General features: G+C 49.5%; 1 protein-coding gene across 1 annotated transcript in view; it reads right to left on the reverse strand.

Moving 5' to 3' along the window:
• dchs1b (dachsous cadherin-related 1b) overlaps positions 1-27,034 on the reverse strand; it is a 63,889-nt gene that overhangs the window by 19,166 nt on the left and 17,689 nt on the right. The window contains exons 3-5 of the mRNA XM_028983973.1: positions 1,883-2,071; positions 1,121-1,352; positions 8-244 (exon numbers count right to left, since the gene is read on the reverse strand). Coding sequence (XP_028839806.1) covers positions 8-244; positions 1,121-1,352; positions 1,883-2,071 — 658 coding nt within the window. The remainder of the gene's footprint in view (positions 1-7; positions 245-1,120; positions 1,353-1,882; positions 2,072-27,034) is intronic.

Here is a 27,034-nt window from a genome sequence, read left to right on the forward strand (position 1 = left end):
AACTCACCGCTGCGGCTGCTGGCGCGAACCACGCCGACCTCGGTGCCCCGCAGCACGTCCTCGGACACGGTGAAGAAGTACTGCGCCTGCTCGAACGCGGGCGGCGCCACCGAGCCGGCCACCACGCTGATGTCCACCCTGGCGTCGGCGGGCGCGCCGAGCCCGCCGCCGTCCTCTGCCGAGATGACCATGGAGATGACGGAGTTGGCCTTCCCGTGCAGAGACCGGGACAGAGAAATGACGCCTGAAGAGAGACAGACGAATTTTTATACATTTACATTTACAGCATTTATCAGACGTCCTTATCCAGAGCGTCTTACAGTCAGTATTTTACAGGGACAGTCCCCCCTGGAGCAACTTAAGGTTAAGTGTCTTGCTCGGGGACACGATGGTAGTAAGTGGGGTTTGAACCCGGGTCTTCTGGTTCACAGGCGAGTGTCTTACCCACTAGGCTACTACCACCTACTATACGTGCATCGTGCAAAAAAAATTAATATCCATTTATTATAACCGTAATTCTAAATAACTTAGCTTGTATAATGTTACGTAGCTTTTATGCTGCATTGCATCTTTATATTTAAAAGTTCCCAGAAAAATAAATGGCATAGACATTTATTAGTAATGATTGATCTATATTAATAAACCATGAGGAGTTTTCATGTTCCTATTGTTGCTAAGCAACCGTAACCTCTCTGTTTGTGTAGATTATTATTAAATGATAATGCATGAGATTATACCATGAACATTATATCTTATCACTTCTAATTAAGCAATCAGCAAGTTTTTAATAAAGTGCTTATGCATTTCAAGGTTTAACAAATACAGATGCGATAATTTGTAGATAAATTAATGACAGCATTGATTTATGACCTGGTTCCACATATCGTACGCTGAATTCTATGTCTAATTATATTCGATATATTAATATCTATTATATTCATTCTAATTCTATATTAATTCTGCCTCAGTAGCTTTATTTTGTGGATATGTTGCATGTTATTAATGAAATTGGGACAATTGATGGTTTTAGCTCTAATGATGCTGTTTTTTTAAGACACTTTACAACTGTGGTTTATTTCTTCATCAACAGTGATGAAATGGATTCGGGAAGTGTTCCCACCCGTGTCCTTGTTGAGAGTGAAGATTCCAGATCCGGCCCCTGGCAGCATGCGATAGGCGACCTTCCCATTGTCCCCGGCGTCGGGGTCGTGGGCCGTCACCCTGACAACAGACGTGCCAGGCGCGCTCTGCGAGCTCAGGCTCACGGCGTAGTTGACCGGGTAGAAGGTGGGCTTGTTGTCATTGATGTCCTCCAGAGAAACCGTCACACGAGCCACTGAGCTCAGGCCCCCCTGCCGGAAGAAGACGGGTAAGACCTTCTGCGCTGTACTAATACTACAAACTGTAAAATACCATTTTTACGTTTAATTTCATTATTTCGCATGCGTCTGAATTCATAAGTGCATCACTCTGGTCGGTTTGTCAATAATGGAAATGTGTGTGTGTGTGTGTGTGTTTCACTGGCCAAAGGGATATTTTGACATATTGCCTTTTCATAAGAGAGTAAGTTGGAAAACACTATTCGGGAGGATCTGGATGTGTGTGTGTGTGTGTGTGTGTGTGTGTGTGTGTGTGTGTGTGTGTGTGTGACATTGCAGTAATACGTTATAATAAAGCATCGTATGGTTTGCCTCCCGGTCCTCCTGAAGCTGTAAACTGGGAGGAAAGTGCTTCTCTCGCTTGGACGGTTTCCATTAGGCAGTAAATTGTTGGACGCTCAGCCTGATGTGGGATGAGCGGAGGCTGCACACTTCATTAAAGCAGGACCTGGGCTGATGAGGTGTGTGTGTATGTGTGTGTGTGTGTGTGTGTGTGTTCTCACCCCGTCCACTGCGGTGACGGTGAAGTCGAAGCTGTCTGAACCCTCGTCCCGGTCCAGGGCCACGCTGGTGCAGATCTGGCCCGTCTCCTTGTCGATGATGAACTGGTTTGGCGCAGGGCCGCTCCTCCCGGACCCTATGGAGTAGGCGACTGTGCCGAATGACCCCCGGTCTCCATCTGTGGCCGTCACCTGTGTCCCATCAGGGAAGAAGGTGAAATACGGTTAAGTGCGGGGAAGCAACTCACACTTTCCACATGGAGGAAGCGAGCTCCTGTTCCCCGACACCTGACCGGTGACATCACCGATACCCCCAAGAACCGCATTACACAGCGTCAGCGTTCTCCCTCCCCGGGGGACGGTGGAAAAGCACTTCTCCATCCCCAGCGTCTCCCTTTCGCTGACTCTCCGCTCTCGAAGTGTCTACTGTTCCATTTCTGTTCTCTTGGTCAGCACGAAAACCCCATATTCTGCACAAGACCCTTCATCACAGGACACCACACCAGTCATCTATCATAGGACAATGTCCTGCAATCCCACTCCATGCGCTATAGTTGTTTTTGTCTCAATTTTAGTTTTAGTCCATTCTGTGCATCAAGCTGTGGTAGTAGCCTAGTGTGTAACACACTCGCCTATGAACCAGAAGACCCGGGTTCATTCATAGTTTTGATGCCTTCCGTGAGAATCTACCAACGTAAATGGTCATGAAGATAAAGAAAACACGTTGAATGAGAAGGTGTCCAATCTTCTGGCCTGTACTGTATATACAACACTACCATGCACAAGCATAAACCCATCCAGACCACAGAGACGAGTGAGGTAACATCATTGTGAAGGAGCAGGAGGGACAGGGCACATGGAGCGCCGCGGTAAACAGAGAGCGCCGGTTGGACGCTTGTCCTCTGCAGTTCCACGAATCGCAAAACCATTCGTTTGTGTAGGCGCTGTGCCTCCTGTAGCTGCTGGCAGCGGGACAGAACCTCACCGATACGGTCCTGATACTGGAAAAGTGACGGCTCTTGGCAGGACGCACGCGGCCCATTAGCCGATCTGGAGACGTGATAGACGCGGAGATCTGAAATCTAGACGCGGAGGAGAGTTCGGCGGCGGGACGGTGGCTGGACAGATGTTATCCTCGCCTCGGAGCCGTGGCCGCTAGGACGGGGGGGAAGGCGATACTGGGAACGGGGCGTTTTCCCAGCTGCCGGTTGAAAAGTGGGGTTCGGATGGAACGGGGGCGACGGGGGCACATGCAGAGCTGTATAAACATTCACGGCTTCACGGAGGTACGTCCAGGAATGGGACGCGGGTGTTTATCTGATTTATGGACGAATGTCACTTAGTTACACTCAAGTTTTTGATGTTTTGAAGTGGAAACTTTAAACTCTAATGTAGGAGGAAGATAAAAACAAAGGATTTCATTTGGTGTGGTTATTAATTTACCTCTTGAAGGCTCTGGAAATCCCCCCTGCGTTAGAACTGCTTTTGTTTCATGGTTAATTGTAAATGTCTGCCCATTGTCCCTGTTCTCAGCCAATCAGACAATGTCCTGTAAAGTCACGTGGCATTAGGAGTATAAATAAACCCAAACCCCAAACCCATAAACCAATCGAGTCATCTGGGCTCAGACTGGGCTTCCGTTCACCTCGTTCACCACCGCTGCCCCCCCAAAAAGTAGAAAAGGGTCACCGGGTCACAGAGGTAGAGGGTCACCGAGAGAGAGAGAGAGAGAGAGAGAGAGAGAGACCTGCTTGACAGGGAGGGGTTTTTATCTTCAGCCCGAACCCAATCCGGGGCAACACCGCACTGGCGAATTCTGACCGGCCCGTCCATCCCGCTCCTCGCAGACATGTCTCTGTCCCACGCCGTATGCTGGTCACTGCCGGCTAAGTTGGACACATGCAGTCCCTTCAGGCCAGTGAAGGCGTCGCTCGTTTTGGAGCGTGTTTATAACCGACTTTCTGTCCCGATCAACCACAGCCCGGTACCCGACCACCGTGGCCGGCAGAACAACAGATGTCCACGTCGTTACCGCTTCCTATCGGACGCAGGGCCGTGTAACACAATCAGGCGGCCCACGTCGACCTGTTTTTATAGATCGGAGGGATTAGGCACCTGTGACCATAACTTGCTGAGGGACGCGCCGCGGGGTCGGTTTTCGGGGACAAGATGTCCACTGCAAGCCACCTGGCATGAGGAAGGCCTGTGGCTTAACCTCTGAACCCGGCCATTCCGTCGTGAGCTCATCCACTAATTTAATTAAAGGGAATGTGAGGGAAAAACCAAAACCGAAATAAGTATGTGTGTGGTAGTAGACAAGCGGGTAACACACTCGCCTGTGAACCAGAAGACCCAGGTTCAAATCCCACTTACTACATCGTGTCCCTGAGCAGGACACATAACCCTGAGTGTCTCCAGGGGGGGGACTGTCCCTGTAACTACTGATTGTAAGTCACTCTGGATAAGGGCGTCTGGTAAATGCTGGAAATGTAAATGTGTCCTCCGCTCCATCAGAGGGCAGCAGAGCGCACCGAGACAGCCTTTCCCAGACGCGGATGAGGGCCTGATGAGAACAGAAGCGGGTTTGACCAGGTGGCTCTCCGTAGCCGGTCTGGGCCCGGTCACACGGAAGGAACGCTTAGCATCAATTCGCCACACTCCCCACCAAGGGACAAACATTCTGCACTTCCGCACACACCAGCCACGTCCCACGGAATTCCTTTTTTAATGAAAACTTAAGAGGGCGATAAATCCACGACTGATTCAAGGTTTTGATACAACAAACATGCTCTCCTGGCAAAATCCAGAAAGATGTCAGATATTTACAGCAGTCATCAATAATGATTATAACTGCCTGTCAATGGCAGTGTCCAGAATTGACATTTCGGGCCTGTCCAGAGGGAACAGTCTGAACAGCAGAGCAGCTGTGCAGGTCTGTGGGAAATCCTGATAATACAATTGCTTTAAATTATATCATTAATAGCTCCGCCCCATGGTGCAACAAAAGCAGCCGAGAGACATCACCTGGTGTGAATGAGACGCTGCAGATGCAGGGACTTTTTTGACTGGTCCCTCAATGAAGCCAGGATGGGTGGGGCTAGAAACGAGCTCGTCGGTCGAAGAGAGCACACGAGAAGATCTTAAAACCTGCATTTGAACGCACTCACGTCACATTCGTCTTTAATGCGGAGCCGTGGGTTGAGACGCGGTTCGATAGACGGGGACGTTCTCTGAAGCGCCGTGGCTGGAAAGTGCTGATTTAGGATTGGGAGCGGTGACACAAGAAAGAAGTCGCTGTTGGATGAATGCACAGAACGCAGTAATGCTTTCTGAATTCTTTTGTCTTGTCGTCATCTCTGTTTTCACATCAATACGAGGTTCTGGAGGAGCGCAGCTTGAAGCGATTAGTGCAAAGTCCATGTAAGGACTCAAAAGAGAGGTGGAGGGATGCAGAAACACAACGTTCTCTTAAAAGCAGGGATTAGAAACTGACTAATTTCAGTTCGGCAGCGACAGAAATGGACACAGATGCAAAGTCCATTTATTGACCAGTTAACATCATTCCAAAGCATGGCCTTTGTCTGGAACGTTCCACACCGTGATGCTGTTTTTCATTAAGTTCTGTGAAACAATTTGCTCGTTTAAGCAGTTTCTTGTCTTTGCTTTCATTCCTACAAACCGATTCCATTCCCTGCTCATTGCGTGGGAAACCAGTCACAGTCAATCAGTCCGCCAACACGGAACACCATTTTTAATTCATCTATCGGTCTGGTCGTGGTCCGGGGTCACGCGGCATTTACAGGTTTGTTATTACACGGCCTCACATGTGGTCTGAGTTATTTATCTCTGCTGCCGCCATCATTTACCCGCATTTCGGCGTGAAGAGTTTTCTTTCAGGCCTCAGCAGTCACGATCCGGTCCGGCAGGGGCTACTCCGGGTCCGGAGTTTCGCGTTCGTCCTGTGTAATGTTTCCTGATCGTGTTCACCTGTGTATGAGTGTATAAAGCTGCCCTGTCCATGTCTGTTTGGTGATGTTCCCCTTGTGCTGTCTCCTACATATTAAACCCCTTTCTCGTGGCGTCTTGCGTATGCGTCCTTCTTCCTCGCCATGTCCAGCCATCATGACAACGACGTTTAACGGTCCGATCTCTTCCTCTTCAACCCAGCAAACGACACGACTCGGGGGGTCAGCAGTGGTAGAGAAGACGCGGCCATTTTGAATGTGACTTTGCCTGGTGCATCGGCATCAGAGAGGGGACCCACGTGCAGATCCATTCCAGAGCAGATGGCAGCAGGCCTAATCGGAGGTGACATCACAAAAGCGTCGATAGTTTATAGCTGCTTGCAGCGCGGCTCTCTGGCCACAGGTGCCAACTAGCGGGGAGGCTGGATTTGTTAGAAGAGCTTCTCATCCCAGACTTGGTCCAGACGTCTCGTGGCTGAGACCGGGCCGTGCCTAATGTGCAGCTGTCCGTCCAGGCACACGCACACACAGCAGCATTAACCATGTCGTCGGGACTGGTGTGGAAAGACCAGACGACATCCGGAGTCTCCTGGAGAGGAAGAAACCTTGCACATTTAGCCACATGCTGAATGCACAGCTATGGTTTTATGGTCAACTGGTCAAGCCTCGCTGCTGCACACAGTCTTATCCAGTAGAAGGGTCACTGGACCTCAAAGCGTAGTGAATGTTCACGCTGGTTCTGATAGAAAGGTGTCAGAACCCACAGCATGACCCATGTCGGCCTCCAAAAGCTCCTGCAATGGGCATGTGAGCACGGAGCAGTGGAAGGAGGTGATGGGTCCCGTGTTCTACGGACGGACATGACACCAAGATGCACTATGGGAAATGCACTACGTTGTGCTGGGGAAGCTTTAATGATGCAAGGCTGAAGTTTGAACATTTAATAAGACCTAAGAAATGAGAAGTAAAGACATTTTTGAGGACGGTGAAGAATAAATTTTGATCATGCATAATATACTTGTATAAAATGTATTCCCTTCTGTCTGTCTGTTTTGTCGAGAGATTCCTCCCAAGTGCTGCTCCTCGGCTCCACCGTAATTTCTCTGCAGCGTGGAGGTAAACAGTAATTACGCGGCGGTGGTGACGGAGGCGGGACAGTCCTCCGTTTGTCTCTTACGAGAGGAGGAACACGACCGATTGTTTCAGCAGAACTGGATTTAGTAAATACCGTTCCACTCGCTGGCAGCCCCGGTGGTTTCCCAGTAAAACTTTATGGTCCGTAAAAGACGTTCTGTTTGGTTGTATCGCTGCACGTTGTGTATTCTGTCCAACGCAGATCTCTGACTTTGCTGTCTGTGTGTGTGTGTGTGTGTGTGTGGCTACAGATGGTTATTGCTTCCAATTAGTTGTTTATGTTGGGTGCGCGGTGATATGAGGAGTCAGCGGAGTTGTGTTTGCGTGGGACGTGGAACTCTGGATTTATTGCGCTGTGCCTGAAAGCTTCTCGGATGCCGCAGGCCATCTTTACTACAGGAGGAACACACGCACACACACACACACACACACACACACAGGCCTGCACAGCGCGCACATGATGGGATATTACAGCGTGGTGATGGGGCCTGGGGACCAATCCTTGCTAAACGCAGCTTGATTAGCGTCCCCAGCGGACCCCTTAATGACCGGCTGCTGGACAGAGTGCAGCGGGTTGCATGCCTGACGTGTCCCGAACAGAGCAGGCCTGTTCCGCGGAGCGTTCCGACATCCCGCCGACCGCCTTATTAATACTTCTCTAATGTGGGATAATTGTGATGTCTGTCAGTCGCCGCATCCGCGCTGCTGCTGCGGCTATTATGACTTCCATCTAAGACCCCGTCCACACCAGCAAGTTTTTCAGTCTCTAAAAAAACCTGCGTCCACATGGGAGCGTTATCTGAGCGTTACCCCTCCACACCTGGAGGTGGCGCTGTAACGCCCCGCTCTCCTTGTTCGATGTCTAGTTCTCCACCGCGGTGAGTTAAACGCGTCGTTGTTCTCCGGTCTCGTCTTTTCATTAGAAATGTGCATGTATTGCATTGTTCCATTGTTGCATGTAGGACGTGTTTGGGGTTAAAGGTCAGGATGAAGGTTGGGTTGATACGTCAGCTTCAAGAGAAATTCACTCTGGAACCCGTTTCAGAAAATAACTCCAAGTGGACGCATGGCCAGATCAGATAGACCTTTTCCCGTTTTTGGAGAAAAACGTTCTGCAGCCAAGCCAGATCAGAACCCAGACAAGAGTCTACTGGTCCAGAAGGGCCCAGTCCAGCACTGATCAATGCCCCTCGGTGGAAGCCATTCATCATGCATGCAGTGATGGCCACCAGCCGATATGGCCGCTAATCTCCATAACAATCCACACTCGCCGCTGCCCTCGCCTTTGCTCCCTTTGCACCGCCACAGCGTCACTTGTGTTTGATTTACAGCTGCTGCTGTTTGTCTGTGGTGGATCTAATCTGATAACGTTGGGTCATTTAACCTCCTACACTCAATCAATCGCTGGCCGGAATGGATGCATTTCAACACTACTGAGGCTTTCAACATGCTGAAAATGGGGCTTGCTTGCCGGTTTAAGGTCCAAAGCGTCCTCGTGATTTACATAAATGAATACATAAAGCATTAAAGAAACATCTTTAATTACATATTAACAAGGGGGGATTTTAATCATCCAGAACGAAGACTGACAGATGTCAATCATCAGGCCCCTCCCATTTTAGACAGCACATTGTGTTTTGGATCGTAGAAATAATTACACACCTATCAAAAGGAAAGTTAGTTACGTTCTTTCAGTGTACAGAAAACCACCTCGAAGTACCTTTTTATTTTCTCTATTTATGTAAATCTCGTTGCAGTTTGTATTCCACAATAAAAGGATTCACTTAAGCCCACACGGCTCTACAGGACGTGGCAGAGGCCGCGACACGTTCCCCTTCCACAAACATTTATGTTGAAATGTAAAGATCATGCATCACCATGGCTGAACGTCTCCCCTCATCCATCTCACTTGGTCCTTTGGCCCCTCTGCTGCAGGATGCCGTGGTTTTTATCATCAAGTCTGTGTGCAGTGCTGCGAATCGGTGATGTTGCACATGACTCTAGTCTTCCTTATATAAATAACCGCTTCCAATGTCTAAAAGAATGAAGGGATTATTAAACTAACACAATGTCCTATGTTTTTTTGGTTTTCTGACCCTGCTTGTGGAACAGTGTTCTCCTCAATCCATCACGTGGAGCTCAGCGCTTCGGTGACGGGAATGCAGAGCCACAGGGCGGACGATGACGTGTCTGAGGGGCCAGTTTGTGTCCAGGGTGACCCTCCTGGATGCGTTTGGCCTTCTGGGATACCTCACATTCTCACTAACATCACAACTGACTCCCATCGGCTGCTGAAACGCCGCAGCGTAAAGTCAAAGCTTCAATTACCCATCATGCCTCGGGGCAGACACTGCAATCTGTGCGCTGTGTCATCACACCAGTAAATTAGAGCGCACCGGAACCGCAAGGGCACTTTTTTCTCTGCCGTAATGTCAGGTCAGGGTGTTTATGACCAAAATGGAAGCATCCTGAGCCAATCAGGTGAGAGCGTGTAATCACATGGCATTACAGTTACGGGCAGCACCCTGTGCTCTTAACACACTTCACACACACACACTTTTCAACAACTGCAAACTTTTCAATCAATACGGTTGCCAGGAGCCTCAAAGAAAAACGAAGGTCAAAGGTCAACCACGGTTCATCCCATCTCTGTCGTATCTTAAAGGCCAGTGAATGGTGACCCTGAAGTGTCACCTGTGTTTGGGAAAAGACCACGAGATTAAAGGGTCACCACCTGCTATCTCTCACACACACACACACACACACACACACACACACACACACACACCCAAACAGCGCACCTACAGCACCCGCGGGTGCTGAATATGAAGTTAGCGGCACCACTGTGGAGATGGACGTGGCAACCTAAGGAGGCAAAATAAAATGTGTCACATGATGCTGTTCCCACTGTAGTCGGTGACCTCAGCAGGATTACGGAGATGGTGCGGAGTAGATCCGAGAGGATCCGATCGCTGGCAGCTCGGAACATGAACCCCCGCGACTCCCCACGTCCCGAGCCGAAATCCTGACCAAGAACAAACGTGCTGAAAACTCGGTGTGTGCTGCTCGGTTTCGGGTTTCCGTGGCCACTCGCATTAGCCAGAGTAAAACCAGCTAAATTTCAGCGGGTCAAAGAGCTTCCGAACATCAAAGGCACCTTGGATTTGGGGGGGGGGGACGAGAAAAAGATGACAAGGACGTGCGGAGCGGCAGTAATCCCCCGTCTCCAGAAGAGCCCACACGAGGAATCCATATTTTAACAAGGGTCACGCAGGGGTCAGGAAGCAGGAAGAGAGCGGGAAGACAGGACCCCGTCCGCGGGGTGCATGTACGCCAACGTAGTCCAACGCGCTGGACCGGAACCCCGTCAATCCGCCAAATGGCGCATTTTATTGCATTAGGCCGATGTTGGTTGGCGTAATGAACCTTTGTCGGTAAAGGTGACCGGGCGTGGCGTCGTCCATTCGACCTGCGACTGTAATCGGGTTTGCCGCGCTAACCGAGTTTCCCCCCCGGCTGCCCCGCCGGTGAACTCCTCTGTGGAAATAAGAGGATCAGTAAATGTGTTTGCTTACTCGGCGGGGTGGGGCCAGCGGGGCCTCGTTCTTCTGCGGTGGGGGGGACCAATAGGACACTTTCTCGACAAATTACAAAAGGGGCGAACCCCCGAAACGGCACGCAAAGGTTCCAGGTCGTGAACTCTCCTCCCCAGAGTGGACGGGGGGTGGGTTTGCCATGAAGACCTGACGATCTCCCAGAGAGTTTTATCAAAGGTCCTGTCAAAGGTCACATCGTCACCTGCGAGGACGCTTGTAACGTGAACGGTTTACCCGCATCACCGCGTCCATCTTGTCTAACGCAGATATGCGAGCCCCTGTTAGAGCAAAAGCCTGAAAATTAGCTGGACACTTCAGCTAAATTGCAATTCTAAAAATACCCAAACCACCTGCTACTTCAAAAAGACCGAAACAAGCGTGCAGAGTGGGTTGTGGACATCGTCCACTGCTTCAGGAGACGTGTTATTCCAGGTTCTGGATCAGGGAAGGCCAGGGAGCAACTTTTAAATCATCCACGCCACTCGCGGCTACGGGGGACGTCGTAAATTGGACATATGGCGGAGTAACACAGATGCACAGGGTGAAGAAATTCGACTGCAGACTTGGCACCGTCCCCTCCCTTTGTACTCGCTCTCCTCTTGGCTACTTAATACTCAAGGAATGGCCAAGACAAACATGGACGCCAGGATAGTGTAGCGGTCAGCGGCCGCCGCAGCTGCGAAGAGAGTCAGGCAGAGAAACTCCTCACATGTGACTAGTGACCATCTTCGTCAAAAGAACCTTCACGATGTGACGGAAACAAGACGAGACTCGTCGCAAATGCTGGTCATGTGACGATTATTATAACGAAATACATCATGTTGTACTTTCTATTTTGTTGTACACCAAGTACACCAAAATGTCTCTTTATTTTTGATGACGAGACGCTACTTCCTCTTGTCTATCCGTGTTTCTGTTTCCTGTGTCTCCCGTCCGGTCACACAGATGACGTCACTTGGGGTTCAGTGTACTTGTGGTGGGTTATAAATTTATGATGGCGGGTTATCGGACGTTTGGACGCTTTTTCATTTACAATGAAGTGGAAAAAAAACAGAATGTGCGAAAACGGGGGACATTTCTTGAATCTATAAGCTAACAACAATATAACAATAAAATATAAACCTTGTTTTAATTGTGAAATGGGTTTAACTACAAGAAAATGTTGATTTTGTCTCCTCTACTTGGTACCTGTACTATATTGACTGGGTTAAATAGAATTGCATTACTAAAAAAACAGACATGGATGATTCTGACTTTGAGTCGACTGAAACTAGACTAGTCTAAAATGAGTGTGGATTATGTGACAGATGAATGCAAAGACTAGACTAAAACTAAAATGAAGAACAGTATACATGTGACCCCGCAGTCATTCAAAGAGCTTTAGTAAACCGCTAGACGCCCACACCAACCAAATTCCATCTCTTCAAATGTTTGTGTTCTGCACCAATGCAGGGTTCCAACTGGGATGGACACCAAGACCCTCCCTGCAGATACTACAGGTCTTCTGCCCTGTACAAGATGAGTCACTAGGCAGACATGCTGGACCTTCAGAAACCAACAGCTGGGGAGAATCTATAAAACCGTTGCTTTTAGGGGAGCGATGAGACAAATGACATCATCTTGACCTCAATTAAACGGCAGGCTATGGTTTTGTCCGCCTGTCTGTTCTGCTTAGGCAAGTGCTTCTCTTCTCTGCCTTGGCCAGAACCCAACCACTTGGCTTCTGATGTTCCAACAGGTTGTATTTCCAACACCACCACCAAAACGGTCAAAGTGTGTATTCATTGTTTAACCAAGTGCATTAGTAACAAGAGAGGAAATCAATGAAGAAGAATTCCTGAGAGACCAGCGTGGTCCTCGTGGTTTTCCCTCTCAGGGCTTCTTCCTTCTGCGTTTTCTACGATGCACAAAGCATGTTTACTCTGTCCAGTGGTGCATCTACTACAGCAGTGGTTCCCAGATGGGGGAGCTAGAGACCGCAGGGGGGCCGCACAATTTCACCTGCGCCGATGTTACCAAAAATATATTAATAAAACCCTGATAACAGGACAATCAAAGTTCTGTATAATCCTGTAGGCCATGTAGACTCTGGGTTTCCTTCACACAGGTTTCCTTCCATAGTCCAAGCAGCACTCTAACTGGAACAAGAAGGGGGTGCCAATGAAACCGAGGATAATTAGCCAGGAATCACAGGACCTCTGTGAAAACAGGAGACTTAAGCTGAAGAACGTCTCATGGGTGGAGCTTTGAGTCGTCACATGACAGAGGAAGACCACATGTTTTATAAGCTGATCAAAGGGCGGTAAAGTGGATTTGGGTGTCCGGGTGGGCCGGACCGCTCTGCTACAACTGTGAAGAACTTTTGAAGAGGCCTTTTAAAGTAAAAAATTATCTTTTTACTACTACATGCTTACTATATGTTCTGCATGGGTTTTTTTTGTTTGTTTGTTTTGGAAGGGTGGACAGTGGACACCTTCAGAGTGTCCAACACAACAGACGGGCCCGAAGGACCCTTTCCCACACTCCAGTCTGCCCTTCCACGGCTTCCTGAAGTACAATGAGAGACCAAAAACACTTCCTCCCCCGAACGCAAAACTGCCCGGCCTCTCGTCCCTTCCTGCACTTGAACGTTCCACACTGGACATTTCCTAATCACGATAGCGTCCGGGTAAAAGCTCTCAGCATAGCTCAGGCATGAGCAGGTCTTCTTTGGAGGTTCCCCATGTCTCCAATCATGCTTAATGTGCAATATTCTTAAACAGGTATCTAATTTAGTCCAGCTCAGCGTTTACAGGAACACACGCGCACAAATGTACTCTTAGTAGCCGATGGGCATTTTATTGGTTTTTCTCTCCAGTTCAGGTTGCAGTTACGCGATCCCTGCATTAAAATCAATGGGATTGTGCACAGCAGCAGAAAGCATGGACCGTGGTCCAAACGAGCACTTCGTATCTGCTGCTGTCGTGTACCTGAAAATTTCACCTGGTCTCGTCCATTTTTGTCTAGTGTTAGTACTATAAGACGAATCCGTCCTTATCTGTCAACACAGGCCACCCAGCTACTGGTTTAATCTCACGACTGGAGTCCTGCAACTCCCTTCTAGCTGGTCTACCTCTATGTACCATCCGACCTCTACAACTACTACAAAATGCAGCAGCACGAATGATCTTCAACCTTCCCAAGTTCTCCACACCGCCCCTCTGCTACGTTCCCTCCACCGGCTCCCAGTAGCTGCACGCATCAGGTTCTAAATACTGATGCTGGCCTACAAAGCCAAACATGGAGTAGCACCATCCTACCTCACAGCCCTTATTACACCTCGCACTGCACCTGGTATACTCCGAGCCTCCAGTACTGCTCGCCTGGTCCCTCCATCTCAGAAGGTACAAGGAAGACGTTCATCTAGACTCTTCTCCGTCTTGGCCCCTCGGTGGTGGAATGAACTTCCAGTGGGCAGCCTCAGTGGCACCTTGGCAGATCGGGATTCGAACCGGCAACCTTCTGATTACGGGGCCGCTTCTTTAACCGCTAGGCCACCACTGCACCTAAATCTAAATGTTATTTTCTAAATTATGTATAGAAACTAGAACAGAGTGAATAAAAAGATTGTATTCATAGTTGGGGGGTCCTAGTGAACCAGAACTGATCACTTCATCCATAGTGACATGGAAGCACGTTGTAAGTCGCTCTGGATACGAGCGTCTGCCAAATGCCGTAAATGTAAATGTAAATGTAGTACTAGTGCAGCCAAAATGTGGCCAATCATGTCAAATACCTGATGGAACAATCTGTGATCAGATCACGGCATAAGCGGAACGTAAAAATGAGCTCCGACAGACTGATATCGGAGAAGAGACGTAAAGACCCAAAGAACACAGTTGCCGCGCGGTGCTGTAAATTTCTAACCTAAACACGGCCGTCCCTCGCGGGCTTGGCCCGGAGCGCCCTGTCAGGCCGGGTTAAGGTCGGATCGGAGCTTACAGAGCCACCATTGTCTGTGTTGTGGGTCTCCTCCGTGCCCACGTTCACACACGTCGCTATCAGATGTCAAAACCGAGACTCTACACCCTCCAGCCGGGAAATTCCGCCATGACGCGATGGATGCTCTGTGCTTGCCAGGGTCGTTAGAATTCATCTCGAGAGGTCTGTACGTCTTACCGGTCACGCGTACTTTTTGTGCTGAGACCAAGTGCAAACCTCGCGTTCACTCTGAAATCGGCTTCGGATGTTCTCCAGTCGCCGTGTTTCTGGCTGCTTTTCTGCAGTCCACTCGGGCGAGCAAGACATCACGCGAAGTAACGTCGAAAATGAATCGGATGCGTCGTGATAATCGTAATGGAATCGCGAGACCGGTGAAGGTTCAGCCCTCTAGTAGAGGTAACAGACTGCAGCCTGGTAAACCGGGTTCAGATAACGCAGCAGGACTCCAGCCAATAGAATCCCCTCTCTTGCCGCAGCGGTGGCAGGTTTAAATCCAAGCTGCCACTGATGAAGGTCCCCGTGATGAAGCTACCGTCCCCACACACTGCTCATTAAGGTAATGGTTAAATACAGAGCACAAATGTGCTGCAGCGTTTCACAATGACGATCACTTTCACTTTCACACCATTAAAAAGTGCAGCCTTCTTACAAATTAAAAAGTCTTCGTTTTGGTAACCTTTCGTACACAGCACAGGGTTCAGACCATTAAAGGGGGTCAATCAAATACTACAGCCAATCACAGCGAGGCAGGAAACGCCCACCGGACCTCGTCTGGTTAACCTGTGAAGACGGCCATATTGCACGCGAGTCGTAGAAAAGTGGATTCTTCTCTCTGTTCTCCACGATGTCTCGGGGAAAAGCGCATAACCTGCTTCTACTCGACTTAACTTTCCAATTCGGCCAAGTGTTCCAACCCAAAGTGTGACTGTGTGCGCGCACACACACACACACACACACACTGTGCGCCTGTAACCTACATACTACCCCCTAGGTGGCCTGTGATGTACGTGCTGCGGGACGGGGGAGATTACTCTCCCGGAGCAGCGATTCGGCCTGCAGACCCTCCTCCACAGCAGGCCTTTACCGGAGTGATTGATGGCGCTGCTCGCTGGAACGGCCCGGTGACCTTGTGGGGACGTCTCAGCTGAGACGTGACCCGACTGTGAGCACGGCGAGAGTATAGAAAGGAAACTGTACGTTTCACCATTAAAAAGCAGGTTTATTTGTGTCGTTCTTCCATTTCGACGTATATATTGGTGTATATTTGGTGTGTGTGTGTGTGTGTGTGTGTGCGTCTCAGATGGTTTTCTTAATCTGCTGTAGGGGTTGTGGAGGCGCATTATTTAGTGCCGCCTTTAAAAGCCTGTCATCGGCAGAGACCGCGTACACGCTGTTCTCATTACGACGTAGAACAACAGAAAAGAAGTGTAACGTCTGTAACGTTACGGCGGGGAGACATCAATTACGAACAGCCTCTGAACAGCCGTACAAAGCACAAGATCAAAAATGGGGACTTTTCTGTCATGAACATGTTTTAACGCAGCTCACATGCCCGGTACGGTGCGGCCAGAGCGGCGGTAATGCGGCCATGCATCCGGAAGGGCGCCCATTGTTGTGTCCGAGGAAACGGAAACGTCCACACGGGCTTGGTCCACTCCCAAGAAGACATGAACTCGCTCTTGGATGGTCGCTGCTTAGTTTATCTCATGAAGCAACACGCTTCCTCTGGCAGACGCTGCACACAATGCATGATTCTGTTTTTTTATGGTGTTAGTTCACGGTGTAACGCAGCAAATAATACATGCATTTACATTCAGGAACCCAAAAACGTTCGTGACAAATGAAAACACGCGATTGTGGCTCGGCAGAAATCAATAATCCATTCCAACAATTCCAATCCCGTGGGAACAGTCCGGAGTCGGGTAGCCCCGCCCACTTTCAATAAACCGACTATCTGATTTGGACCTAAAACAGGACCTTGTTTTTTCGTTCTTGTACATATATTTTATTTACTGAGCACACGGCTGAGCGGAATCTGACTTCACACCTCGCTTGGTCTGGTAAGCGGGAAGATTCAATTCGCACCAACTCACGCCCACGTGCTGGTGCCAAGCGCCATTTTAAAAAAATGCGTCGTATGTTCGTTCTGTTCATGACAATTACAACAAAAAAACGTCAGTCACCGGCATGATTAAGAGCAATTTTGAAAATCATATTCCATATAAATCACTGCACGTAATGGGGCTTCATTAAGTTCGTTTTGACTGGGAATACTGGCAGCGCCGCATTCCCATTGGCTGCGGTCGCAGAAATGCGATCTGCTCTCCAGGCTTTTCATTTCCATCTGCGAGGAAGGCAGAACGTGCAGCTCCGTCAGAAGGCCAGCAGCCCCGTGGTCGCATTCTCCCTCCATAACGATGCGGGGCGGGGCGGCGTGGACAGGAGGACGGGAAGGCGGCTGTCTCTGGTTCTGGGGGAATTCTGGTAATGGGTGTCAGATTGGGGTTCTGAGGTCGGCGGAGTTACGGTCAGCTGTACTTATTCACCTTGACGTTCCTCTCGACCTTCCCAATGCACTTCAGTGTGTTCAAAGGTGTGTGTGTGTGTGTGTGTGTGTGTGTTAACAGGAGAAATGGAGCTGGAAGAGCGAGCGACAACATGACAGACAAGGGGGGGGGGATAAAAGCTCAATTTGAAACCGAAGACATTTAAAAACGTCTGGGTCGGGGGCCGAGCTCAGGGACGTCCCCAGATGTTTTAGCAATTTTCCACAGCAACAACTGCATTTATCCCACTTATTGCTTGGTCCAGAACCAGAAAGACCCAAATAGCTCCTAATAGTCCAGCTTTGGGACAAAAAGTACACAAAAGTTGGGTCAAGATAAACTGACTGGTTGCAGATGCTGTATGATACAGAACGTGACGCCGTGTCCCATTTCTGCTTTCAACCGGAACGTCCGCTGAAATCGGAATTCTGATTTCATTTGAAAGCCAAGATGGCGGCATCCTCACATGTCTGGCGATGAACTGACACCAGTTGGTTTTTCTGCCATTTTTAATAACAACTCTGATGTCCATCTGGACAGAAGATCAGGTCCAGCGTGTCCTTCTGCAAAAAACATCACGTCCCAGCAGCAGGGATCTAGAGCCTGTAGTCCAGTTTTAATTCGCTTAAAGACCACTTTACCCGAATGCAGAAGAGCTGGGAGACGGTGTCTCCCTGTGACCAAGCGATTTGTCCTGAAATCAGAGCACTTCTGTACAAATTTGGACCGGCAAGCATGTCACTGCGCAGATGGAGAAAATAAGACGTGCTCAGCGGCTGCCCGAGGAGCGCATGCCGCAGCTGGAGAGCGTGTCTCCTTCCACTCGCTTCCCCGTGACCTTTCACCCCTTAATCAGGGGCACCTGGGAGCAGAACGGGGCACAAAAACACTCACAATGTGCTTTCGGGGGCATTTACAGCATTTGCTGATCTGGATACTTCTTAGACATTCATAATTCTCCGTTAAGAATATTAAATCCTGAACATTGTGACATGTTTTCCTACGTAGGCCACAGATTGGGCAGCGGTGGCCTAGCGGTTAAGGAAGTGGCCCCGTAATCAGAAGGTTGCCGGTTCGAATCCCGATCTGCCAAGGTGCCACTGAGCAAAGCACCGTCCCCACACACTGCTCCCCGGGCACCTGCCATGGCTGCCCACTGCTCACCAAGGGTGATGGGTTAAATGCAGAGGACAAATTTCACTGCTGTATCACGTGTGACAATCACTTCACTTCAGATTAGACCAAGCGTAACGTTCACGGTGTTAGTCAGCATCAGTCCATCTGTCAGGTTGTTGAGTACAATTCTAATTCTGATCAGTTTTCTGTTCCAGAAGTTGGTCAGATGAACTGGAACGTGTAATAAAGGAAGTAAAACGTGTGATGGACGGCCCTGAATCAACGCTGGCCTGGCTGAAGGCCGTTCATGGCGGTCATTTCATTCTCACTCGCTCAGATGAACAGAGACGTGTAAATCTCGGCCCGACCCCGTCCCGTGTCCCGGCTCAGGTTCGTCGGTTTTAGTCTGTCCCATTTCAAACTTTTTAAGCCCGATTGCAGCTCTACCTCTAGTGTGTATGGGGGGGGGGGGGGGGGGGGGGGGTTTTTACATTGATTTCCAGGCTGCTGGTCCAGAAAACACACACACACACACACACCCACTCAATCTTCATGGGAGACGGCCTGGAACGAGGTCATCAGGTTCGTGTTTGTGCCTCGCGCACCGTAATCAGCGTCCTGCGGACCCGCTCGCACGCGCCGCATTTCATCTGCAGGTAATGGCCGTGGTGGGCAGCTGCGCTCGACAGGTTTTTTTCCCATCAGGCCACGGGCTGCGGGGAGGGGCTCAGAAAGCACCATTAGCGGCGCTCTCCTGACCGCGCAGCACGCTAAAGGTCATGTCGGGGGGAATTTCCCGGGGTTGCAGGTCAGCGCCTAAATCATAATGATGTTTTTAGCATGGAGGCTCCTTCAGGCACGCCGGACTCATCCATCAGCTTCAGGCGATCTGGCAACTTCTACCGACAAATCCACAAATGAATGCAGGGGTTGGCGGGTAAAACTCGCAAGAGCTCCACGTTAACCAGCTCTTGTCATTTTTTGATGGCAGCGGTGGCCTAGCGGTTAAGGAAGCGGCCCCGTAATCAGAAGGTCGCGGGTTCGAATCCCGATCCGCCGAGGTGCCACTGAGCAAAGCACCGTCCCCACACGCTGCTCCCCGGGCGCCTGTCATGGTGCCCACTGCGCACCAAGGGTGACGGTTAAAAGCAGAGGACACATTTTGTTGTGTCACCGTGTGCTGTGCTGCAGTGTTTCACAATCACTTCCCTTTCACTTCATTTTGTATTCTGACCGAGTTGATGATAGCAGAGCTGGGTGATATAGAACTATAATATGGTAAAATGGTATATTTGTAGGATGGACATAATGTACGGTTCAGAATTACTGTTGAAACAGGTTGTTTGGCATCACATAAAACCATATCAGTATAAAAATGCATTCAAATCACAGGTCTATTGCCCAGATTAGCTTTATATTTACTGTATTGAACAATGTCAAGCTGTGTGTTCTATGAGAAGACAAAAAACCTAGAAAAAAAAACCTAACGAGTAGTCCAGCTCCGCTGATGCACTTCTACATTCCGAGTGTACTGCGGCACTTTAACACATTTCTTCTCCCTCCCTGCTCTCCGTCACTCATGTAACAGGCACTGGATCTGTCAGCAGCTGGGCTGTTGGGTGAGAAACGTAATCCACGGCGCGGCTGCCATACCCACCATGAGCCATGATTTAAAACTTCTCCATTAGACTAACAAGGCCAAAATCATATCCCTCCACTAAACAACGTCCCATGGTTGGTGCTGGTTTACGGCGCCTTTTTTACGGTTTTCATGGCAACGCCTTGCTCTCGCTGCTCCCAAACAGGGCCGGCTTTCCAGGCCGTGTCTGTGGGTTCGCTTCCATCTCTTTGTTCCGCGCCTCTTTTGTTTCTGCAGAGTCTCCGACTTGAGTGCGGAGTGTTGCATTCCATGCAGGATTAGTCGCACTGCTGGGACAGGCCAAGGAAGGCGTGATTTGTGGGACCGACGTGGTCCAGACCCCCAGAGTTTGGGGGCCAGGACCGCACTCGGGGACTCGTATGAACGTAATGAGGTCCCGTACACTCGGAGGCACAGAGCGCGTACGTTACATCAGATCCGCGGCCATAGACAAGTGAGCTAACGGGCTTCCAGCACACATATACCTACGCTTATGTAATATGTGCATTCAAATGAGCAACATAATGCTAAACCTCACCAAGTGGGAGAGGAACGTCGATCAAGTTACTGGGATATTGCAACACTTTTGACTATTGTATAAACTAAATCTGGAAACCAACAGAATCGGGCTCTGGTCCAACCACCTAGAAGGGCAGCACAAAAAGTGGTTTTCCATCTGTAGCAGTCGAAGCTTTATTCAGAGCGTTTGTATGGTTTGTATGTCGATAGATCTAGAGGACAATATCTTTTTGCTGCAGCTGCAATTTTTTTAAGTTGTAAGTGAAGTGATTTGACTGTTTAGTGTGGCTATTTCATGCAGCAAGACATTGAATGCTTACCATAGTGGGACCTACGGTAGACATCGCAACCACTCGGTAAATGGTGCTGCATTTACAGAAAAATACGGCACAAAACCCCTTCTCTGACGCAAGGATGTGTGGCAACCGTAAGTGACGCTCACCCACCATGTTTATTAAAGGTCCCCAATTATTTTTGGTCTTGTTGGTCCCCTAATACTGTATCCGAAGTCTCATTCTAAAATTCCGCCTTGGTGCAGAATTACAGCCACTTCGATCCGGTCCCACAATGAGATTTCCCAGGACGCGCCATTTCACCGTCTGTTGTTTTATACGCTAATGAGGAGGAGAGAGGCGGGACAAGCGGCCTATAGACGTTGAGGGGACATTCGCGGAAATGACATCACAATACTTCACACAGTTGGACAGTCGATGAAGATAAATGTAAATGTAAATGATGGAGCCATGGCGGTCGGGGGAGATAATGTTTTAGGGGAGGGGCGGGAAATTCTTTTTCCCCTTGTGATGTCATAAGGGGACAAATTCCAGATCCGACTGTGTGAGCTGCCGCTCTCTGAACGGTGAAGCAGAACGACCGCCATTTCTAGTTACTTCAGGACCACAGACAGGCTCGGGGAACTCGTATTAATGTTAAATATGCTCACAAAGTCACATTTTCATGATAGGGGACCTTGAATGAAAAAGGTGGTGGAATGCATGCATGACCAGTAATTATAATTCACCATACCCTAGTAAAATTATAAAAGTATTTTAAGAAATGTGAAGAATACCTGATATCAAACCACCTTCATCTCCAAGACCCACAGACTTGGCTACAGCGGGGTTTCCTTATTTATAAAAAGCCCCACTACCTGACGCACAGCATATTTCCACTTCTCAAAACATTCATTTCGCCTTCGTGCCGCGTCCTTTCCGCCGCTCGCTGCTATCGTCTGCACTCGCAGCCGTCCCCGCGCTTGTTCCGTCTGCGTTCGCTGGGAAACGGGAGAGGAGTGCTTGTTTGTAGGAGTCGGGCGCCTGGAGTCTCGGCCTGACGGATGGCCTTGGGTCTCCAATCAGCGGCGTGCGTGAGCCGCGCCAGGGCAGATTGATAAAACAGACGTGTAAAGATATTTCCACGCGTCTGCCAGGAGCCGAGCCTCCAGGGACGCCCCGTCTGTTGGACAGGCGCTACTCAGGTCCCCTCGGCTGTTAAAGGCCAGTGATTGAAACCACTTTTCGGGGGAAAATGAACATTCCCCACAGGGCGAGGAATGAACTAATTCACGCAGACGCACAGCCTGGGATGAGATCATTGTTGTTAATACGTCCCGTGCAAAGCGCTGGGAAAAACAAACTCGGGTTATTATGGGATATATACATATGCATTAGCGGAGCATGAGAAAGCGGCGAGATTCGCTCGGCTGTGTAAACACGGCGGCGTATTGTAATGCTGCGCTATCTAGATGGATGCGCTGCTGGCGCCCGGCCACGTCGGCCTGAGTTCGTCTTCATTAAGTCCGCTCCCGCCTGGCGGACAGCGCATTAAACGGCGAATCCGCAGATTACCGGCCGCCGTAACAACGCACCGTCTCCTGCACGAAGTGAGCAGGCCGCTGCTAGCTGGTTAGCGCGCTAGCATCGGAGGAGATGCGTTAGCGGTAGCGCTTTTGGACCCCGATTGAAGGCGGGACGCGGCAGCCTGAAGCCTTCAAATGAAGCGCTCGCGTTTCCAGTGAACGTCTGGGGAGCGCGGCAGGCCGGCGTGGTGCCTACGGTGATTTAAGGAACCGTAAACCCGACCCAAGAACGATTACTACTCCCAAGGCCGCGGGAGGATGGGGACGGAGAGCAGGCCTGGAACAGGGGAGGATATTCGAGAGCCCCATCACTCCTTTCCACAGGATCCTGGGCTGTGGGGATGTCATCAGCTGATACCGGCGCAGAGAGAGGTCGTCCAAAGGCTATTCAAACACGCCGCGAGGAACCGGTTGAATTGAGAGGCGAGACTGGAGCGGAATCAGCTGTTATGTAGGCTTATGCCATTCCAAGGAAGCCCGCTGAGAAGCCTGGGCTATTCCGACGCGTCCAAGTAGACAGGCCTCGGCACCGTCTGTCCATCACTTGCTCCTGTCGACCTCCTGGAATAGATGGAGAGATGCTCTCATCCATGAACCCCATGTGGAGGAGGACTCTGGTGCGAGGGGATGCCCAGAGGATGGAGCCGTCAGCGCGAGTTATGGCTCACGCCAGCGCCGATAAAACGTCTCTTTGTTTCGACTCGGCCCTAAAAGCTGGTCGGTGGAGGGCCCTGTTTTCCAAACAGGAGATTGATGGTGACGAGATGGGGAAAATAAAGGCTGCTGCCCGGCTGGTTTCGACAGCCTCGAGTCCTCAGGAAACGCGGAAGGTGGAGGTCCACGTATTCGTCTGTCCATTATTTCTAGGCTTGGCTGGCACAGCACAATGGCAGATTTTCCAGGAACGCAGACTCTCTCCCGAAGTTAAAAAACAGGCGCCGAATAACATTACATTTACATCTACATCCAATGCATTCGGCAGACGGCCGTATCCAGAGCCACTTACAACGTGCTTTCAAGTCACCATGGATGAAGTGGTCAGTTCTGGTTCACTAGGACCCCCAACTATGAATACAATCTTTTTATTCACTCTGTTCTAGTTTCCATACAGAAGAAGGTTACAAGTTCATCTAAATATTCTATAAAAAAGAGGAAGGTCTTGAGCTGTTCTGACCTCCAGGGGAAGTTCATTCCACCACCGAGACAGTACAGCAAAGACAGTACGGCTGTACGGCTGAGCCTTTCGCCAAAGCCCGTAATGCACACAGAACCGAAGTGAAGCGAAGAGGTGGCGATGTGAGATGTGAGATGTGCCGATTTCCACCACGACGCTCGAAATAAAATGTATTCATCTCGTCGCACTCCAACCGAGACGTGATTTCGCAGCTAAAGCTACGTCCGGTAATCGCCGCGGCCCAAAAAGAATCCGACTTCGTTACGCGCCGGGCGCCTGCGGCGCGGGGAGCTCCCGGCCCGCTTCCTGCGCCTGGTCACCGCGGGCCGGCCCGACTCCCCCACCTTCGCCCGCCTCATTTCGGCCGGCTTTATTTGGAAACCCTTCATTTCCTCCCCCGGCGTAGAAGACAGCCGCCCCCCCCCTGGCTTCCAGGCCAGGGAGATTCCACATTAGCATATTCCCGAATCCTTACGGCCGCTGCCATCGCTCCAACTGCCTGCTTATACGGGCTAAAAATACGGAATTAAATCCCAGAGCGGGATGATTGAAGCGAAAGTCAACTCCCGCGTAGTAAATGAAGCAGTTTTTTTGGGGGGGGGGCTTTGAAGAAAGGGCGGCATTGTGGGTAATGGCGAGGGGTGCCGTCGTTTGACCTGCTGGAGATGGCATCCCGGTAGACAAATGGCCGGGCTAATGTGTAAGAAAACGGAGGACACGCAATTTGCCACGGAGCGGCTTGTCTGCTGAGCAAATAAATAAGAAAGACTAATTACTTCGCAAAAAGGGTCGTATGGCTTCTTTCCATCGTAGAGGAACGCTTTCGTCTCGGGCCCACATCCACTCCCTTTTCATATTTCAAAGGCAGGCCGGGGATGGATACGGCTTTTCGGGTGGCTAGCGAACAGCTCGCCAGGAGATTGTTCCCAGATGAGGGAGGTCTTCTGGCGGGGTGGAAAAAAGGTCCCGAAAAGACTTTTAAGACAAAGGGCCTTGGTGCAGACGGGATCCCACATCACAGCTGCCCTGTTTAACGGATGAGCTCGGCACCCAACGGCAGTTGAAAGTGGCACATTTGAAATGATTTGGGGGAACGGGGCTCCAGTCGCCCCGAGGGACGCATTATGTGGTTTTGTTTAAGGGACATTTTTTTTTTTTAAAGAAGACCAGGACAGAAGATTGAAAGATCGAAATGAAACGCAGAGGTACCTCGGTGACATCAAAGCGCCCGCTCAGAAGTCAAAAACAACACAAACGGCCTGAAAACCTCATCCCACTCGGGGCGGAGCATGTGGACAAAGTCTGGAGAGGACTTACGTTTTCATAAATGCCTTGTGGGCGTGGCAGATATGGCGAGTGTGGGGATTAGGGTCAAGATTTATTAACTGGAAGGTACTGTATGTCCAGACAGTGAGGTCCTTAAGGTCAAGGGTCACGTCTAAGGATCGAATGCAGAAGCTAAACACACACAAACAAAGACGACAGGAAATCCTCCCAGTTTTCCATCTTTTGTCTTAATCTCAGTTGCCTGGTCCCAGCGGCCTTTGCTACTGGTCCACATCTTGCAGCAAATGAGGTATTTAAAGACGGGACGTTTCAACAGTCACTGAAATATTTTCTGGAAGTTCATGCCGGGTCACCTGCTCCGTTTGTATCTGTGATGTCCCCCAGATGGCTCAATAATCCTGAGTAACCTTCATTTCCCATAAGGACTCTGGCGCAGGATGCTACAGGGAAGCGTATCAGTGGAACGGAACCAACTTGACTGAAATACATTATCACAGCGTCTGATCAAAAGCAAACAGAGCTCAGCGCGGAGTTTTCATCACATTGGAGAGGTATAATAGGAGGAAAAGGTCATTTTGGGATCCACAAATGGCCCGGAATGATGATTAATTCGCCATTAGGAGGCGATGACTGTTTTTTTTCGCCGCATTTTGTAATGTCATTTCTCAATGATGTGAACTTTCATCCCTATTACAATAATAGTTCTCATCCATCCCCCCACCCTTCAATCATCATGCAGAACTTAGCGACGTGTCTCCGCCCCAAATGTAAGAATGTAAAATATGCAAAAACACCAGCACAATACGCTCTATTTTTACACCGTGATGCAAATCCCACCGCTGGCTCTTTAATCAGCGAGAAGCACGGACGGAGACAGGAAAGAAGCGGATCTGCAGTTGCTGCACTTCCTTATTCTGATCTACAGGTAATGCAGCCTCCTCCCAGCCCACATGACCCCTGACCTGCAGGCCTCATGATGGGAGTGTGGGTTCCAATCCTGCGGGGAATGTGGTTGTTTTCATATGTGTGTGTTGGGGCACAATTACATTCGTTACGCCACATCAAAATCGTTCTGCTGGGTCCACAGTCTAAGTCTGTAAAATTAGTTTAAAGACCCAAAAACCCTTTATTTAAAGTATCTGAGAAAAAAAAAATCATCATCAACAATACATGGAAATGCGGCAGATGAAATAGGAACAAAAAATTTTTGTTTTATAAAACAAATCATGTTTTATATTGTATTTAAAGAATAAAATGTATTTTGTTAGGGACTTGCCTGACTTTAACCGAACAATTTGCATGTTTGAAGGAGAGACGGACAAAATGTACTCATAAATAATAACCGACTGAAAACACAGACATTGTATTTTTGCTTTCATTTAATTTTTTTAAGTAGTGTGTGCTTTGGTGTACCATAGTGATGATATGTGGTTAGAGCCCCTCTGAAAAAATTGACTTGCAAAAAAATGACTTCACCAGCCGCCACTGGTCCTGGTCCTGATGTTGGTGAATTGGCTTCAGAAATGACGTCTCAATAAACCAATAAACGCTGTTATTAAACGAATGTTTAATCATGTCAAACCCCACCGACAACTCTAAGAGCCCATCCGGGCACCCCTAACACCCTAAATCTACAACACTTCTACTTCAACATATGCGAATCATTAAACAACTCACAAAAGAGGGTTTTTGGAGTTTGAAACACTACAGTAATTGAACTGATCAACAGAACTGGCGGGAATGGCCACGCCCCGACTTTGTCCTACTATCTGAAATGGGTTGTGGAGGATCAGAACCGGTTCCATCAGTACCACCAACCGCAACACACACACACACAGATCTGCTCCATGCTTCAGATGGTCTTCTACAATAAAACGGTGCCACCTTTGTCTGGCAAGTCCACAGCCATTCATCTCACCCCGCCGTCCCGCGGGGACAGTAACCATGGCGACCCTCCAAACTCCGCCACCCGCGCTGCATTTTCTCCTTGTGGAGCTGCAGGACGCCATGTCACCCCCAATGTCACGCTCGATCGTGAGGTGCGGAGAGAGCCGTTCTGGTAGATGGTTCTATGGCGAAACTGCATAAATATTTACCGTGTTTTCGTACGAAATTCACCCCACTGCAGACTAATGGTTATTAATGATGATGTTTTACCAGAGCCCTCAACACGGCGCTCAATTATCAGGAAAATCATAGTCAGTTTTCAGCCCGTTTTTCCCCCTGGGGGGACTTTGAAGTCTTTAAAGAGGCTCTTCCAAGAGAAACAGAGAAACGAGATCAGCGTGGAGGACAAGTCCATTAGTCTGCAGTGGAGAAACACGGGTCCAGAGCCACGTG

This window comes from Denticeps clupeoides, chromosome 6 (genome assembly GCF_900700375.1).
Source record: "Denticeps clupeoides chromosome 6, fDenClu1.1, whole genome shotgun sequence".
Lineage (NCBI taxonomy): Eukaryota > Metazoa > Chordata > Actinopteri > Clupeiformes > Denticipitidae > Denticeps > Denticeps clupeoides.